Below are 18,100 nucleotides of genomic sequence, written 5' to 3' on the forward strand. Positions count from 1 at the left end.
AATCTACTATTGAAATAAAAACTTAAGTATACGTGCCTTTCCATTTGCACTTCCTGCTGATTTTGTAAAAAAAGATTTACACTTTTAGCTATAGAAGTTGCATCTATATATTTAATGCTTAAACATATCAGTAGAATCAGAAGGGTTCTGTGAGATTAGACTAAAGTATAGTATTCTGTTCCTACAGTGGCCAACCAGATGATCACAAGAAATCCACAAGCAAGATATGAGGGCACTCCATCTTCCCACTCTTGCCCTCCAGCAACTGGCATTGGGGGGGAGCAATAGATTCATTTGCCTTTCAAAATGACATCAAGAGTTACTCTGGTGCATGGAAATGGGCGAGACCCACGGTCATTTTGTTAGAAGCAAGTATAGCTACAAATAAAAGAGAAGTGACATCAAGGTCTGGCAGTGATGAAGAGCTAGTAGTCCATGATATGTAAATTAGAGGTAGATCAAAGAGGTAGAGATAGTTCCATCCAGTTCTGTGTTGCTATGTACCAATCATCGTGTCCTGTCAAGGACAAAGGAGCCGCTTCAAAATTGTTACCCAAAGATTAATACACAAAGCACATGGTGAGGGTTTAAAGTGCACACTTTTATTTTCTATTACAAAGGCTAAAAGAAACAAATCTGTCTTGTTAAGAACAAGAAAGTTGTTAGAACATCTATATTATTATCTTGGTTACTATACCTTGTAAATTTCTTTGTAATAGTAAAGCGTGGTATTCTTAAAATATATTAATACAAAGACATCTTGAAGGACCCTCTAACTTATTAAAAGCCCAGCTGAGAAATGCAGCATCCCTCTTTCACAAGCTTTTCCTCCAACCTTTTAAGAGATGGCCTGGTTAACTAGTATCTTATTCAAACATATCCTCCCCTTTGAAGTTCTTGGAAAGGAGCCTTCCAGATTTTCTTTGCAACATCTTATGTAGTGATTGATCCAAATATTTTCTTTTATGTAAACGGACACTCCCAATTTTTTGTTTTTCACACAGTCCATATTTCTTAAGAAACTCAACCAAAAGCCTAATTTCTTTATCATTTACAGATGTGTTAACTTTCTGAAATGTTTTTCCTTACTGGCTCATATACTGCAGGCAACCAAATGATAGTTTATTTCATTCAGTTGTTCTGGAGCACTAAGCTTGCTCCTTAATTATTGTAAAATTAGTAGTGCTATGGCTACAGCATAAACATAGAATGCTATATACTCTATAAAGAAATAAGAAAAAACAAACAAGGCAGAATTGAGCCCCCTACTCTTGGAAATGCCTTTTCTCATCAGCACTTAATCCATTATTACCTAGACATCTCATTAAAAGATTAACAGGCCTCTGCAGAATCACTTAGCAGGGTAATGATTCCCTCCTTAACACAATGATTTTTTAAAACTTGACATAATTATTTCTCCCTTGCCCCAACATTTTTTTCAATGAGAGATGCTTCAATCCCCAGTGAGAGTCCTTTTCCTTAACCCTCAATAAAAAGATTCCTTCAATATCGCGTACATATATAATATTATATAGAGTGATATATTTAATACCTGTGTATATATGCTTTATGGAAGGGTGACATATATACACACTAGAAGAAGTCTGGTGACAAAATACTGCAACACCACATATCTGGTTATTATATTGGGGAAAAACAAATATTGATTTCCACTGCAATGCCCAGGAATATGTGCTCCCCCATCCCTTGTTCTGCATCGTAAATCACAAGACCCTTTCCCACTCCCCACACCAAAGTTGTTTTGATGGGGTTAAAAAGGAAGGGCCCTGTAAAGCCATTTATTATGGTTTCAATTAAAGAGGAAAGGCAACATTGTCCCATCCCATCTTTATAAATCCACGTATCCTAAAATATGGCATATTGTTGCACTTCTAGATGCAGCAGATAACTAACAGTTTGAAGTACCCATTGCTTATTCAACAGTTTAGTATCCATTGCTTATCATGTTTTCCTGTCACAAACTGCTACCATTTCAGTATTAGAAGGTAGTCAATCACAATTCCTGGAATTTTAGGGATTGGGACCAACAGGCTGAGAGCATAATGGTCAAACAGGCAACAGGCAATTACACGTAACACTGATGCACAAGAAGGTGGGGGCATGATTTGCCTCATTTAATTGCAGTCAAGAGCCCTCCTCTGGCTCTGCTTAATCCAGTGTCATATTAAGACTAGTTAACTGCCAAGACAGGAGAAAATACCTACCCCTTTAGCAGTAAAGAAATGTAGTTGAAAGGAAAGCAAGTAACATGATCGGAAATATCTTTTTTTGAAATTCCAGGACAATCAAAGCAACTGGGAGGAACATACAACGGCTGCTTCAAAACACATGGATTCTTTGCAATGGTGATGGTCTGGGTGCACAACTACTGTTCACAGTCACTCAACACAACCATCTTTCTGCTAGACCTTTCCATCAAAAGATGACAAGAGCATATTTCGCTGCCCTCTCTAATGACCTATTTGTAAGTTAACCTGCACAACTCACTGCAATGAACATCTGTAACTAACAAGGCACTGGTCACATTCCAAGGCACACATCTGACTGGGCAACAGGCATATGCCCTTTAATGCCACTGGTCCCTCATTAGTTAGTGGCAATTCACCAGAGTGAGTTACACTGTTTAACTTATGCACACATAAGTAATCAACAGGATTCTGGCCTGAGGATATAACCTGAAGTTGAATTTGTGACAATAAAAAATGGTTTAATAAACGCAAATGTCAGTTAGAACAGTGGTTCTTAACCTTTGTTACTCGGATGTTTTTGAACTGCAACTCCCAGAAACCCCAGCCAGCACAGTTGGTGGTGAAGGCTCCTGAGTAACCCAAGCTCCTGAGTAACCCAAGGTTAAGAACCAGTGAGTTAGAACATTAAATCATCAGAAGACAGAACAGAAAAGATTATCAGAGATCCCTCATGTGCTGATGTCCCATTCCTCTTTTAACCATATTTCCATTTATCACAATTATTTAAGCCTCTTCAAATGGAACAGGGATGGACTAAGATTCATATTTTTCACCAGGGCCTTAAAACTCAGTTGAATTCTTAGCTAGGCAAGACAGATAAATGGATGGTGTAATGAGGACTGCAGATGATTCATTAAGAGAAATCTCAGTGGAACCTTCCTATTCATATCACACAGCACCACTGTCCACTTGGAAAACATATAGCAAGTATTGCAACAACGGATATTCACCGGTATTACAGAAAATAGTACATTCCTTCATACGACACAAAGGGAATTGCACTAATTTAGCCAGTCAGAAATGAACATTTCAATTTACAAAACCAAGGCCCACACATTATTAAGTCTCTGCTACACCCCTAGAAGTAACGATTATTGGCAACTTGCCAGCATTAGAGCACATCTTTTTCCTTCAGTCCAATATTCCCATCCAACATTCCTTCTAATTTTCAGCCCTGCCATGCGGTGCTCTCCCCCTCATGTGCACAACTTTGTTCCTATGTGCGATTCCCTCCCCTCCGTGCGGGGTCCCATCATGACTGGAACCAAAGGGGCTGAAAGCAATCACTGTTGGGCACAGAGGAGGAGGAAGGCTGCGCAGAAGGGAGCAGAGTAATGTGCACGCACAGGCGCACACCTTGGAGGGAACATTGTTTCCATCCCTTTATTTTCTGCAGCTTTTACAGCCTGATCCTGAAACACTTAACCAGAAACATGTCTCACTAAATTCAAAAGTTGCCCTAATGACCAGATTATAGCCTCTGAAAGTTTCTTTCAGAGGTATATTAAATATTACTAGAATATAAACTCTCTTGATGTCTTCCACGCCCTCTGAAAACAGTGATGGAAACTTGATTCATTACATTGTTTGCTACTGAAAGCTATTTTTTGATATTACATTCTCAGTGGCAGCTTTTTAGCCTGAACTACTAGATGAATTTAAAACCCCTTTCTGCCAAATTCCAAAATGATGTCTGTTTTTTTAGCCTTTACAGGTAAATATTTCTATCCTGTGTGGAGGAGGTATCACTAGGGTGGAAACGATTGACTTTTTGGAACACACAGGCAGTCTCTCCATTCTAACCCCAACATCATAATCTTTTATGGGTTCCTGTTAATCCTCAGCCTTTGATCTCTATAAAGAGGCGATGTTTATTTTTCTGATTTGATTGCAACATTTGGAGGAAGAATATTCAGGGGTATGCTTTGAATGTACACTGCATGCTAGATCTAATTTAATATGTTATTATCAATTTTCATATTTGGAAATATGATACCTCTCTCCAAAAAGAGCAGACTGATAATTCTTCTAGCATATGGCATAATTAGGAATTCTCTATCCTCCTTCACCAGGTACACACATGTGGGAAATCCAAGTTATTGAGATTTAATCTTTGAAATATGAAGAAACAGGATCTTCTCTTACTATTATTAACGATAGCAATCCCCAGAGACATCATAACACTGAATTAGGGGGCATATTTTCATTTGTATTTTAAATTACCTTTTCAAAATTTATTACTACTTTTTTTCAGAGACCATCTACACTGTGGTTTTGGTTTCTATGCAGGCACCACGAATCCACACATCCTTGTCACTCCACCATCATTCTTCTCCACTGGCCTCTATGATATATGTTGCAGTATTCCAACATAACACAGAGCCCTGAGAATTTAAGAGTTAAAAAACAAAGTGAGATGCTCTCGCTTCTTTCATATACCAACTGCAAACAGAGTCCTTTTCCTTTAAGGAGGAAAATGGGCTGGTGATGATAGGTTTAAAAAAAACTTTCTAGAAAGAAAATAAAAAACTGGAAAACAAAATTCTAGGAGCATCATGTTCACTGGTTGTATATGATTCAAATCCTAATTCCATTCAACATTAGTAAATCATCCTGATTATCTTACAATCAAAACTTAATGGAATGATAATCAGTCTTTGCCATGCCCAGCAATCCCTGCTCCCAGATCCAGTTCTGAGAATCCACTCTCCTGTGATTATATACTATCCCGCAATAAGAAGTTGTATCTCCCAAAGTCATCATCTCTGGGGCACAAAAGCATATCCTTGCGGGCTTTTGCCAGCTTCTGCTTCATGACTTCTCTCCGATCCAGCCACTCTGTCAACTCATCCTGACCATGAGCGAAGCGACATTTCTCTCCTTCAGGGCAGGATTTTGTCTTCTGGAATCTGCAGAAGATTAAGATTTTTAACAGGAAGCACTGTCGCTTTATTCCTGTCAGTTTCTCAGTAGCCAAACTGAAAGCTAACTTGAAACTATAAAGGGATTTCTCACTAAATACAGGGCACAGTGCAAGAGGAGGGCAGACTTTCAAGTGAACAACTGATATAGCTGATTAATACATGGTAGTTCTAGATAAACATTATCTTATCATTACAGCAATCCAAGGTAAACATTATTCTATCAATACAACGGCCAGCTCTAAATGAAGCTACAGTACATGAAAATAATAAATCTGGAAGAGTAACAATTGTAAAAAAATCTTTTGTATTACAATAATTATTATGTACTGTTCAGTCAATTCTGACTTATAACAACTAGGGTTTTCTAAGTATACTCAAAAGTGGTTTACCATTCCCTCCTTCTGGAGATGCCCTGGGACTGTGCACCCTGAACTCCGAACCTCTGGCTCTGCAGCCAGATACCTAACTCACAGAGCTATCCAGCCAGCTATTAATACCAAACATGAAATCGCACAAAGAAATGAGCTAGCCTTCAAGTCCCATTGAATTCTTCAGGTTAGATGTAAAACCATCAAACAAAATAAAAGACAAAGGGAAGAAACTGCTGAGCAGTATGAATGGCTAATTGGTAATTTATATACATGTTCGACTGAATAGAGGTGATGCTGTTTGCTCATTTAAACTAGGTTAGATTGTGTTCAAGGCAAAAAGATCTTCTGTTCCCTCAAGACAGGTTGGGATGAAAATATGAACACTAACAGTTAATTGCTGGTGTTTGGATTGGAGGGGAAACTGTTCTGACTTCTTACAGTTTGAACAAAAATCATACTCTTTGAACTTTGGGTTGTACAATGCTACTAAAATGTCAGTAAGAAAAACAAAGCCCCATGTCAGATGTGGGTCTTCAGTGTAATACTTGACCAACAGTCACAGACCTGTATTTCTGACAGTTCCCTAAGAAAAATCTGAAGATGTTGTACTTAGTTGGCATATTATGCCATCAGCTCACTGTGTCTACATGCACTTTAGCCTCTGAGTTTAGAATTTTAGGGGCATGCCAGGTGGCACAGTAGAATATTTAGACCTGAAACCTTAAATGCAGTTAATAGAGAGCATTACAAATAAATTTAAACTGTCCCATCTAGAGATTTTACAATTACATGGCATTACATGCTTAGCACATTTCCCCCTCATACACGTACATATAAAAAGCACACAGGAAAGGAGGCATTTTGTGCCCTTTACCTTTCACAGAGCCGGAACTCCCCCATTGGGAAACGGTAGTTCCAGCAGCTGGAGTCATTGTCAGACGTGAACACTTTTTCTTTATGCTTCTCTGACTGGATATGCTGCTGCCACTGCTTCTTGCTGTTGCTATTCTTTCCACAAAGCCAACAGTGGTAGCCCATCTAACAATCGTAAAACAGGCAAATACACTTCTGTAACTTCATAAGAATCCACAAACCAGTTCTTCAGAAAGGTTTTCCTCTCTCAGTGCCTAACAAAATCTAATTTCTCATAGCAGACTGAGATTTCAAATGAAATTCTAGGATTGTAGTAAATTTGAAAGTGTTTCAGATTCCCAGTTCTTCAACAATTACTACTATCCCTCTTCCCTTTTTATTTTGGTGCTGAAAATAAAAACAATTGGCAAGGTGAAAGAACACCGAGTTATTTTTCTAAATTTTAGTTCTAACCCTGGAAACAATTCTTGCAAATTGAGCTACATGCCCATGGCTATCCTGTTCCTCAGCTCCACTATGCATCGGGATGTGCCATTTTCTAATAAATGTGCAAAAACAGACTGAATCAAGAGTGCTTATGTGACTTCAGGGCAACGGGGGGGGGGTGGTGGTGGTGCAGCAACACTCTCACACATGTATTGCATTCCATCCAGCACTTGTAGGGTTAAAATGTTTTCAACCAAAGTTGCCTAGCCATCTGAAATTTTAAAAAAGGGATATGGGGAAGACTCAGCTGCTGGTGCAAAAGGAAAAGAGTGAGAACTAATTTTGCCCCTTTCCTCATGAAGCTCCAAACACTCCAATCAAATTTAAATTACAATTTAAATTTTAAAATTTGATTTTTAAAATCTAAATATTCAAATAGTCTGATTTTTAAAATTAAAATTCTGTTTCAATTCACTCTGTTTTAAATAGAATCCACCCCGCTTAGTTCACAAAATGATTTACTACTAGGACTGAGTGCTCATGTGGCCGGGGAATGTCTGTGACTATACATGGATGCGTACATTTTCCTTAATAACAGCATATAAGGTGGAATTACCCACAAGAACTTGATGTACAGCCTTGAAAAAGATTATTTATCATTGAACGTTCACTGTTTGGGTTTTGTCTGTTTGTTTTATATTCTTAACAGGTGATTAAAAGTATCACCTGTTCCTGTATTTGTATTGTTTCCACAACCATGCGACCTTTTCCTGATTTTTTATGATACCATAGAATGGCTGATCAGGGCAGCAACTGAAGATTGACATGAGTTCTTGAACATCATGGACTCTTGACACTAAACAAGCAGGACTGCAGGCTAAAGAAAGCACTCACCAAGTAAAACCATTTATATGTCTTTAATTTGGTTTAAACTGACTGTTCCTGGTGGCTTAACTAAATTCCTTGTACTGATTGCGATTGGCTACATCAGAATTAGTGCACTAAGATCTGTCTTTCCTTCTCCTACATCCATTTCTTTGTAGTGATGCAAATCCCACCACCTGCTGGCCTTTGCACAGCTGCTAGAAAATTGTGAGTAAAAAAAGTAAAATCCTTCTGTGTATCGTGTCCCTGAAATGGATAGCGCTGTGTCATCCCAACATCCACCTCAGGCTACAATTGTTTACATTTTTCCAGTCTTTGGAAAATGGGTTTTTCACAGAAATCTGGAAACACACGGATACTGCAGAGGACCCTAACAAGGATAGGTTGAAGTCACACCAAAAGGGCAAGGGCTGGTCAGACACCTATTCGTGTCACTGGGCGTGGATTGATACGGAGGTCCACCGCACCTTCCTAACTAGGTGTATGACTGCCATAAACCATTGAGTTGCCTCTGACTCCATGTGTGGACTGCACTGAGCCCCCCCTTCTAGAGCAGTTGGTTGTCCCTATGTGTCTTATTCAGTGGTATACTTCTGTCAGAAACTCCTACAAAACAAAAGCAAAACTACAGTAAGAAGAAGAGATTTTACCATGTCAGCATAGTCAGTGGGCATCTGGATCTGCTTTTCCCCTTCTCGTGAAGTTAGAGGTGTCCCCTCACCAGGTTTTCCAGGATTGTGTTTTTTCAGCCACATGTCATAAGTCTGCTGCATATCCAAAACTGTAAGGAAATGTCAGTTTGATTAGACAGAGCCTCCTTTCTATCCTGCCACATATACCTCTCTAAAAAGGAAAGCTTTAAATAGGAATTACAGGATACTGTTCTTGTAAGAAAGGCAAACAATTTATCCATCCAACTTGGTACTGTGTACAACAGAGCTGAGTGATCTTAGTGGAATCAGATTTGCCAGTAACTGGGAGGGGGCTGCACTCTCAACGGGGGTAGTGGTATAAAAAAGGTATGGCCAAGAAGGCAAATGTGCATATTTAATGTTTTTCTAAATGTTTTTTCCCAGTATAGTGAATATGTATTTTATAAGTTGCTATAATGGGTTTTTAAGTTAACTATAAAACAGATTTGAGTTTAAAAACCAGAGGTTTTAAAAACTAAAAAGCCTACTGTGCTCTCTAATGGGCAAACTGTTTTAGTTAAAATTTCAGGGGGGATTGGGGGCCCTGAAATAAATGGTAAAATTGGCCCCTTTATCTATAAGGCTCAAGGGGCCTTTCGGAGAAAAAAAAACATTGTTTTATTTTTTAAACTTCTAGGGATTGAATGTTGCCCACTCATAGTTCATGGGGACTGGCCATGGTTTCAGAAGAAGGGCTTTTCCTGCCATGAACTGAAGCGACAGGGGCTGAATCTAGGACTTCCAACTGCAAAACATTTGGTCTACCATTTTGCTATAGCTTGATCTTAGCTGAAGGCATTTTAAGGAGAATGTACTCCCAGCTGAAAATCAAGATCAATTAGATCTGTAGTCCACTGCAATAAGTGCTCATGCAAAACACAAAAGATATCTCAGCATCTTTAGTGAGAGAAATAGGCAGCTTCACAACCTAAGTTGTAGAAAGAGAAAACAAAGATATAGAGGAAAAGAAGGCTAACATGAAGCAGACATTTACCCAACTTTTTTACCTCCATATGATGAAATGAAAGGCATGCTGTTTCCTTTGGATAGATACCTGTGATCAAAATAGTATCTTTTCTAATATCCTTCTCTTTGGATGCGTGGTAAACGAGCTACCTAAAATTTCCCAAAATAACACTACCAGGGATGTACTGTTTAGATTTTTTCAGTGTTGGTTCCTAGAGGTCTCTGAGAGTTCCCTGACAGAATTCTGGGAGTTCCAGTCCACAGACCCAAACCCACAGACTTTTATATTTCCCTCATCTGGAGCAAAACCTACCTTCAGAGGCCACATTCTAGGCCTATTTCCTGCTGCAGTGCTTCTTGAGAGGAAGTGGAAACAATGCTTCCTGAGCATCATAGTCAGGGTCAATAGAGGGTGCTTCCCAAAGCAGTACAACTGACTGGAACTCCCAGAATTCTGTCAGAGGAATTCTTGGAGAATTCTGGAAGCTGGAGTCCAAAAAAATTCAAATGGCACATCCCCAAACACTGCTAGAACTAGGCAATGTACTGCATTTATAAAAGGAGCACATCCCAAAACATTTTTCATTCCTATAATAGTGTGATGTTCTGTATGGATTGTATGGAATATATACAGTAACTGGTCAGAGCAACTATTTGGATACAACAAGAGGCCTATGTTTTAATGCACAGAACAAATAGAGTAGGGGCAAACTGTTGAAATGTATTAGTGACATTAAAGATCTAAGTCTAGAGCAGCATGGACTCTAAAGGCAGTGGTTCAGCCAGCAGGAAAACAAATGCAGCATATTTGTATAGTTCAATTCCAGCCTACAATTGTCTGGATCAAATTAAAAGTTCATAGAAATAATGCTTTGCAACATGGGGACCAGCTTCACAGATGTTCTTGCATATGTCAGCCGCTCTAGCATCATCTCACTAATCCCTTTCTCACATTAACCAAGATTTCACAAAACTGTGGTTTGCAAAATTACTTCAAGCCATGGTTTTAATTCCCACCTTGAGAGGATTATAGTATGCACTGGTGTTCAAGCAATGTAAAGCCTCAGTTAACATAAGAACAGGAGGGGGGATAATTTTGGAGAGAGCAGAAGGGAGTGACTTAACAAGTACCGACCTCACTTCCTAAACCACGCATCCCAACCAGTGGACTAGGACTAAGCTCAGTGTATCTGTTTTCTCATCCCGGAAAATGGGTGGAAGGGGAGACAAAAGAGAGAAATTTCCCAAACTCCCTCACATATGTTCCACTCACTCTTATTTTCTTTCATGAAGGTCCACATCTCTCTCTCTTCAGGGCTGTGGGCAAAGGAGCAGTTTCCAACATACTGGCACTTCCTGCCATTTTGGACATGGATACATAACTGCGGGGAGAGAAATAGAACACAGTACCCTAAAAAATGTCTCCTTTCTCATGAAGAACCAGACGATGACAACAACAAAATAAAGCTACCAATAAAAGTGCAACATCAAACACAGATTCGTAATACATTATGTTTCTAATTGGACTCCCACAAGGCTCTGGTAGGCAAGCCTTTGGTGCAGCCTGCAACTGAAGCCCAAACTGCCGCTGTACTGTAACCCTGAAGCACTAAAAAAGGACTTTGTGTGAGTGGGGATCAGGGGAAGGGGAGGCTGTGAGTTGTGTGTGAAGGGAGAAAAGGGGAATGCCAGCCCTGGCCAGACCCACCGCCAGCCATCAGAGTTCTTCAAGGAAGCCTTCCATAAAGACTGATCTGACATTAATCCTGGGCCTTCTACTAAAATTCAGGATCCTCTCCAATCTGTAAGCATGCAGGGACAATGCCTGAAGATCTGCTCAAGCTCATCACTACTAGTGGAAAAGGTCACATAAGGATTACCAGTTTCCATGAGGATGACACTGTCAAAAAGAGAAAAACCCACTATACAGCATACCGTATCATCTCCGTCTCTGCATCACAGGGCCTGGAGCTCTGGGCTCCTCTACAGGTGCTCCCCCCACCCCCGGATTGATTGAGTAACAGCACCAACACGCCTGCTTCTCAATTGAGACAGGAAAATTTGATTTTCTTTACATGCAGCTACAGGTAAGCTGAATGCTTTCCTAGGTTATCCTTCCTCTTTTCAACCTCTAAGATTTGCTTTTCTTTATCCTCTAATTCTTGATTCTTCACCCACTTCCTTTTTGCTTTTCCCTCTCAGTTTTCTGAAGCTGCTTACAGAGAGGTGAGGAATTTGTGTTCCTCCAGATGTTGCACTCCCAAGACCCCCTGCTGGGACCATTAGTTTTCAGAGATGATATAACTAGGTATGGGACTTTTGGATTTTTTTCACTACAAGAATTCACCAGAATTTCCCTGCACTAATTCTCCATACAGGAGATCCTTTGGAATCCGACCATCAGCATTCTCACAACATGCCCAAGCCATCGTAGCTGTTTCAGTAATGTATACATGCCAAAAATTCCAGCTTGATCTAGGACTACTCTATTGTCATTATAAAGCTCAGATATATGTTTCAGAGACTAACCAGGCAACTCTCCTCCCTTCACTTACATCAAAAGTTATTTTGGGTCAGATCTCTTCTCCCATTCCGGAAACAGAGCCAAATCAAGGTTAGATTCCTCCATTTCATAAGAAGCTTAGACTGCTAAAAGCAGGCTTTGACTAAGCCAAGGGCATGAATCCAGGCAATAGTGACCCCTGACTCTACCACATGAAAGTTTCATCAGTTATGAGAAAACCACATCCAGAGCCACATCACAGCCAACTATTCCCCATTCATAGCCAACATTGTTCATCTGGAATAACAGAATGGTCTCCAAAACACTACTTGTAACTTCTCTTTCTCTCTTTCCTTAAGTCATTTGTTCTTAATCACCACTCACATATGCAAACAGAATATGTTGGGCCTGAAGGACAAATAAGGCTGACATTCAGATTAGAAACAGATTTAATCACTGCTCCCAAGAAAACAGAACAAACACAACCTCTTAGCAATCCAGAGAGAGATACAAGTGAAATTCTTCATGTCCTTGTACCTACTTGCCCTTTTGGCTGAGATTAAGAGTAGTCTGAAAAACAACAGTTTTCTTCATAGCAGAAACTCTATATTTTAAGAGCAAAGAGTTATGCTTGTAAAAGAATTTCCAAAAAGAGGGGATTTGGTCCAAAGGGGATGTGGGAAGTATGCAGTGAATGTTTCCTTGTTTGAATACATTCATATGTCTTTATTCTTGATCACTCTTTACCAAAGTTCAGTTATTTTCAGCTCTCCTGCCTCGTTAGAAAAGTTATATACAAAAAACTGCTGTTGTGTTCAGCTGTTGACAAGTTGATCCTTCTTCACAAGCTCTTTTGTAAAACACATACTTGAATCAACTTGAAGTCAGTTCTTCATATGCCAAAAAATGATGCTACACCTCTTCTGGTAATAAGCAAACTCAGGAATGTTGCAAACTTATTTTACACACACTGCACTTCCCAGTATGAGAGAAAGGCAATCTAAGGTGAAATATCACACTCAATTCCCACTTTCAGAGCTAACCAGTTCTTCATGAGACAAAGATTAATCAAGAACCAAATTTGATGGGTGATTCCAACAGGTATCCACTCTTGTCTCAGTACTGTACCACTGACCTGTCTTGGCCTTTGGCTAGCCCTTGTCTGTCATCATCCTATCTACAGAGTACTTCCTGCTCCAATATCTGAATTCTGAGTCTTTTCTCACTTCATACCCAAATCAAGCACGAACAAAAAGAAGTTGTCTGCTAAAGATGTATTACTTACATCATACTGCTGAGGGAAGTTGCGGATGGAAGGCAGTGGTCGGACAGATACCCACTTTCTTTTTGCTTTGGACATCACTAGAAGGACCCGGCGTTCCTTGGTCCAGCTGTGTTACAAGGTAGAAATGTGTTGAAGGATGAGCAAAACAAACTTGATACGAAAACATTACATCACTCCACAGAAACATTTAGAATTAATTCATTCTTATTACAGAGTTTAATATTTTGGGAAATCAGAGAATAATTCAAATCACCACACCCAAAATCACATGGAAAGAGACTTCTATGCCATAATCAGAGTTTGGAAAACTTAAAAAAATTGGACTACAGTTTCCAGAATCCCATAGGCAGCATGGCCAATGGTTTGGAATTCACATTTACTGGTGGATTCTGATGGTCTAAAAATACAGCAACTTTTCCAAGCTCAGCCATGAAAAGGGCAAAAACATTATTAATCAAAATAAATTAAAGCAATAATAGGAAAAGCCGTATTTAGATAGACTTTCTAGCCCTGTAATCTAAACCCTGTTCTATACATATTAAAAAGACAATTCCAAAACTTAATGACAAGGACTAACTGTGTGCCGTGAAAAGGATGGCACTAGACCTTGAAAAAAGTAAACTAACATGTGCAGGTCTACTTTATTAGCCTGAAGACATACATGATTCAATAACTTTAAAACAACTTGTAAACTAACCACTGCCTGAACTGCAGGAAGCCTGTCTGAGAAGTCCTGAACTCTATAGGGAAAATGTGATACATGAATGGAATACATAGGTAAGTGTCACAGGTGTTTGCCTCTCTACAATATCCAGAGTGGGGTGCCCTGTGCAAGACAGTTTCCTCCTTCCCTTGCTGGAATAAGGTTCGTGAAACTCATCAGTTATCCTGAAAGAAAGGTGTTTCACTGAAAATACAGTCATGTCATCTTCTGGTTGCTGCACAATGATGTAGGGCAGGGTTCCATGTAACTAGGGCTTATTTTGGGGGTAGGGCTTATATTATGAGCATCCTGAAAAATCACACTAGGGCTTATTTTCAGGTTAGGGCTTATTTTGGGGGAAACAGCGTAGTATTTCCTAGACACCACCTGTACTGCAGTCAGAAAGGATCAGACTATCTCTTGATATATCACATAGAAAGCAAACTTTCTTTCCTGGGTCTGCAAAGGTAACAAGATGTAATATGAAAATGGACTGCCCTGCAATTGCCTGCCCATTTATCTGGGAGTTACTCAGGTGGGTGGTGTACCTTACAGTGCAACACTAATGACTGCCTCCAATTTTAATCAAGAAAATGCTACCTTTTTACTGAAAATTTTACTGAAAATACTGCATTAAAACAAGTGCTGAATGCCACAAAAGCAAAGTGATGGTCCAGATGCCATTTATCACTTCACTTCTAATTTCATAATCTCTTTATCGCAGGTTCCTCCAGAAAAGTAAGTAGGCTTGGCACCACCTCAGTTAAAAGCCAAAGACACTTCTACAGTCTACTGAAAAGGAAAGTTTTATCAAGAGGGGAATGTAACAGGGGACATTTGTGATAAGGGGAGATACAGTGGCACCTCATTTTACTAAAGCCTCGGTTTACGTAATTTTTGGTTCATGAACCGAAATCCATAGAAAATAATGCCCCAGGTTACGTTCTTTTTCTTTTTCCGCTATAAGAAAAGGTTTCCCCAGGATACATTGCGCCTAGAGGTTTCTAGCACCACCCCCATTCCTAATGCAACCTGCATATCGGTTTACAAAATTTTTGCATGACTTAACGTCCCGGAGGACACATTAATATAGTATACAGAGGTACACCTGTAGTAGAATAGGGAAGAACACCTACCAGTGGCGTGCTTTGGCACTACAGTATTTGAGGTCTTTGTCTGGTTCCACCACCTGCCCGTTTCTCCAACACTGGCCACATACAAACTTCATCTGAAGGTCAAAAGTGTTTGATGTGGAAGTCCTAGTGGAAGCCTAAAATCAGAAAAGAGGGGAAGGTAAGGTCATCTAGGGAGTGTCTGTTCCATAACTGAATAATCTAGATGTATTAAGATGACATGTGTTTTGCCATGTCCATGTTCTTTTATGAGAATAGTCAAGTAGAAATAAATACCAAAACAAGGTTGGAAAAATCAAGACTCTGAGATACAATCAGGCTAGAATGGCTGGTACTATACAAATACTGTATATTATTTTTGCTGCTTATTTCCAGAAAGTCATTCTCTAGCCACCCACCACCACATGAACGGTGATTGAGTGACACACACGGAGGCATACAACACAGATTCTGGAGAGAATACGAAGTAGAAATGGTTCCTGCCTCCAGCAGGCTGTCCTTATTGCAAGCACATGACCAATGGTGCTAAGGACAGACAGCTGGAAGTGAAAATCATCTGCACAATGGCCTTTCAATGTGGTTAACTTCAATAAAATTTGGTCTCTACTACAGTATATTTCTTCCAAAAACTGACAAGCCATCTGCTTCCGTTTTCCAGTAATATGGGATATAGACAAAGAAAAAGATTGAACAACACAGTACAAAACTCACAGTATAAACCATCTTTATGATCCCGCTGCTGAGTTTCCATCACTAAAGATTTCCCACTATTAGCTACTGCTCCATCTACTGTAATTGGTAGTATAGGCTATCTAAACCCTGTAACAGCATAGATTTGACGTATTTAGGTTGGAATACCCTCATCATTCTGATAATCATCATCATCTAATGAAGAAGACTGCATGCACCAAAGATTATGTCAAATAATACTTGTCAATATTTAAAGTGTCCTTGCAAGGCTGTTTTATTATTATTATTCCCTGAGTCTTCAAGAACCTTCTCCTTGGAATAGACAGTTTTATGTCTCTGTCAATCTTTCGCCCAAAGACTGCTGAATACAGTGAGCTTCAACTAGAGGGCTGGTAGAAGGTTAGGGGCAAATACAGTGTTTTATAAAGGGCTAACTGTGGCTAATTTTGCACAATTGTAATTTCATCTGATGCCTTTAACTAGATTGTTCTGCTTTACAATTTTTATTTTATCACTGCATTGTATTGTGTTAGGAATTCACTGATTTTCCTCTGACCTGAAAACTTCAACACGTGTCAAGTATGAAGAAGTCCAATTACATTTCCCTGGTCCTAGCCTGCCTGCACTGGTTATTCACGTTGTGCTGGGCCAGATTTAAGGTGTTGGTACTTACCTATAAAGCCCTCCACAGTTTGGGACCTTGCTAGTTATTAGAGTGTCTTTCCCTAAAAGCATCCCTGACAGCCAATCCTTTCAGGCCATGCTCCTCTAGGCTGCCACACCAAGGGAGGCCTGGACATAATCTACTAGAAACATGGCCTTCTCACTAGTGGCCCCATTCCTTTGGAATACTCTTCTGGTGGAGATGAACCTGGCCCCCTCCATCATAGCTTTTAAGAAGATGCAGAAAACTAGACTGTGTATCAAAGCCTTTGAGAGCATCCTCCCTTAATGTTTTATAAACCGAAAAATCTTTCATTCCCACTTGCTACTGCTTCGGTTCTTGGTTATTAGACAACTGCTGTTGTATTATGTATAAAGGTATATGCGGTTTAATTTTTTCAATATATAATTTATGAATCATTTTATGTTTGCTTTACTTTGGATGTAAACTGCCCAACATAGTGTTGGGCAGTTTATGTGTGGCACACAAGTGTAACAAATAAATGAACAAATTCTTTTACATTGTGCCTTCATTTCACATATCTTATTCCTTGTTTATCTGCTGTGATTTAAATAAACCTTCACATTAATTGCACCTCCAAATAACCTCAGATAATCTCTGGTTACACCTTTTGCCCACTGGGGTAAATAAAGAACCGAATTTTTGGCACATAGTCAAAAGCTTTCCCAAAAAGGCAAGGTAGAAACTGAATAAACAAATAAACTCTTTTACATTCCTAGGCTTAAGTTCATTCACATGATTACCAAAGACAAATATGACTGAAGAACGTAAACACATACAGAGAGCAATCCACACACACAGCAATCTAGGCAGTTTATAAATGACCACCACAAGTGGACCCTAGGAAACATAAGACAATTAATGTGAAGGTGCTTTCTTCCAACCGTTACACTCTCAAGTGGGTTTTACATTTCAAAAGGTATTTTCACTATATCACCATGCTCATCCTTTTGAGGTGAAATGTACAGTTTGATGTATTGTAGATATCAACTCTCTATCTCAGCAAGACACTGGCCACTGCTTTCTATTCTGAATGTCTGCTTTCAACTTTCAAGGCATTCAGCTTTGAATGAACATCAATATGAATAGAGGAGGAAACCCCTACTAATTTGTGAAGAATAATTTGTGTCTGCTTTGAATTTATGAAAGGAGGGGGGAAAGGACAAAAAAAGAGGGAAGGAGAATCAGAGGCTGAAACACACTGCAGGATTATTGTCTCAAGGCTGTACATCATGTACTTAAGAGGAAGAAATTACATGCAGGAAAAATAGGAACACAGAGGAGGAAGAAGAAAAGAGCGCCTTCATTTGCTTTAATATTTAATATAAATGTGTTATTTTGGAGCTATCCTTGATAACCTGGTGCAGAGCCTGAGGAAAACAAATCATCATCAAAAGCTTGCTCTATTTTTTGTCTTATTTTCTTAATGGTCCAATAAAGGCATCACCCATTCCTGCATTCATTTGCCATAGTGCACATCTAGTACCTCTACAGGAAGGTGAATACACAGTAGAAGGTTGTAAACATCAGTACTTTTGACAGTACTATTGAAAGTGCCATGCCATTCTTTATAAAGAAATTAACAACATTAAAATGAAACTCAAATGCCAGGGATCTTGGATGTATGAAGTTACTGTGGATATCATTGCTTCTGGAGTGCCAATTATGCAAACTATGGCTCTCACATAATCTGT

General features: G+C 39.3%; 1 protein-coding gene across 2 annotated transcripts in view; it reads right to left on the reverse strand.

The window, feature by feature from the left end:
* Window positions 1-580: 580 nt before the first annotated feature.
* The window catches only part of ZC3H7B (zinc finger CCCH-type containing 7B), a 69,182-nt gene continuing 51,662 nt past the window's right edge, over window positions 581-18,100 (reverse strand). For both annotated transcript variants that reach the window (XM_020787862.3, XM_020787860.3), the window contains exons 18-23: window positions 15,035-15,168; window positions 13,196-13,301; window positions 10,681-10,789; window positions 8,400-8,530; window positions 6,440-6,603; window positions 581-5,179 (exon numbers count right to left, since the gene is read on the reverse strand). In XM_020787862.3, coding sequence (XP_020643521.2) covers window positions 4,987-5,179; window positions 6,440-6,603; window positions 8,400-8,530; window positions 10,681-10,789; window positions 13,196-13,301; window positions 15,035-15,168 — 837 coding nt within the window. In that variant the 3' untranslated portion in view covers window positions 581-4,986. The remainder of the gene's footprint in view (window positions 5,180-6,439; window positions 6,604-8,399; window positions 8,531-10,680; window positions 10,790-13,195; window positions 13,302-15,034; window positions 15,169-18,100) is intronic.

The sequence above is a fragment of the Pogona vitticeps genome, chromosome 5 (genome assembly GCF_051106095.1).
Source record: "Pogona vitticeps strain Pit_001003342236 chromosome 5, PviZW2.1, whole genome shotgun sequence".
In the NCBI taxonomy this organism is placed as follows: domain Eukaryota; kingdom Metazoa; phylum Chordata; class Lepidosauria; order Squamata; family Agamidae; genus Pogona; species Pogona vitticeps.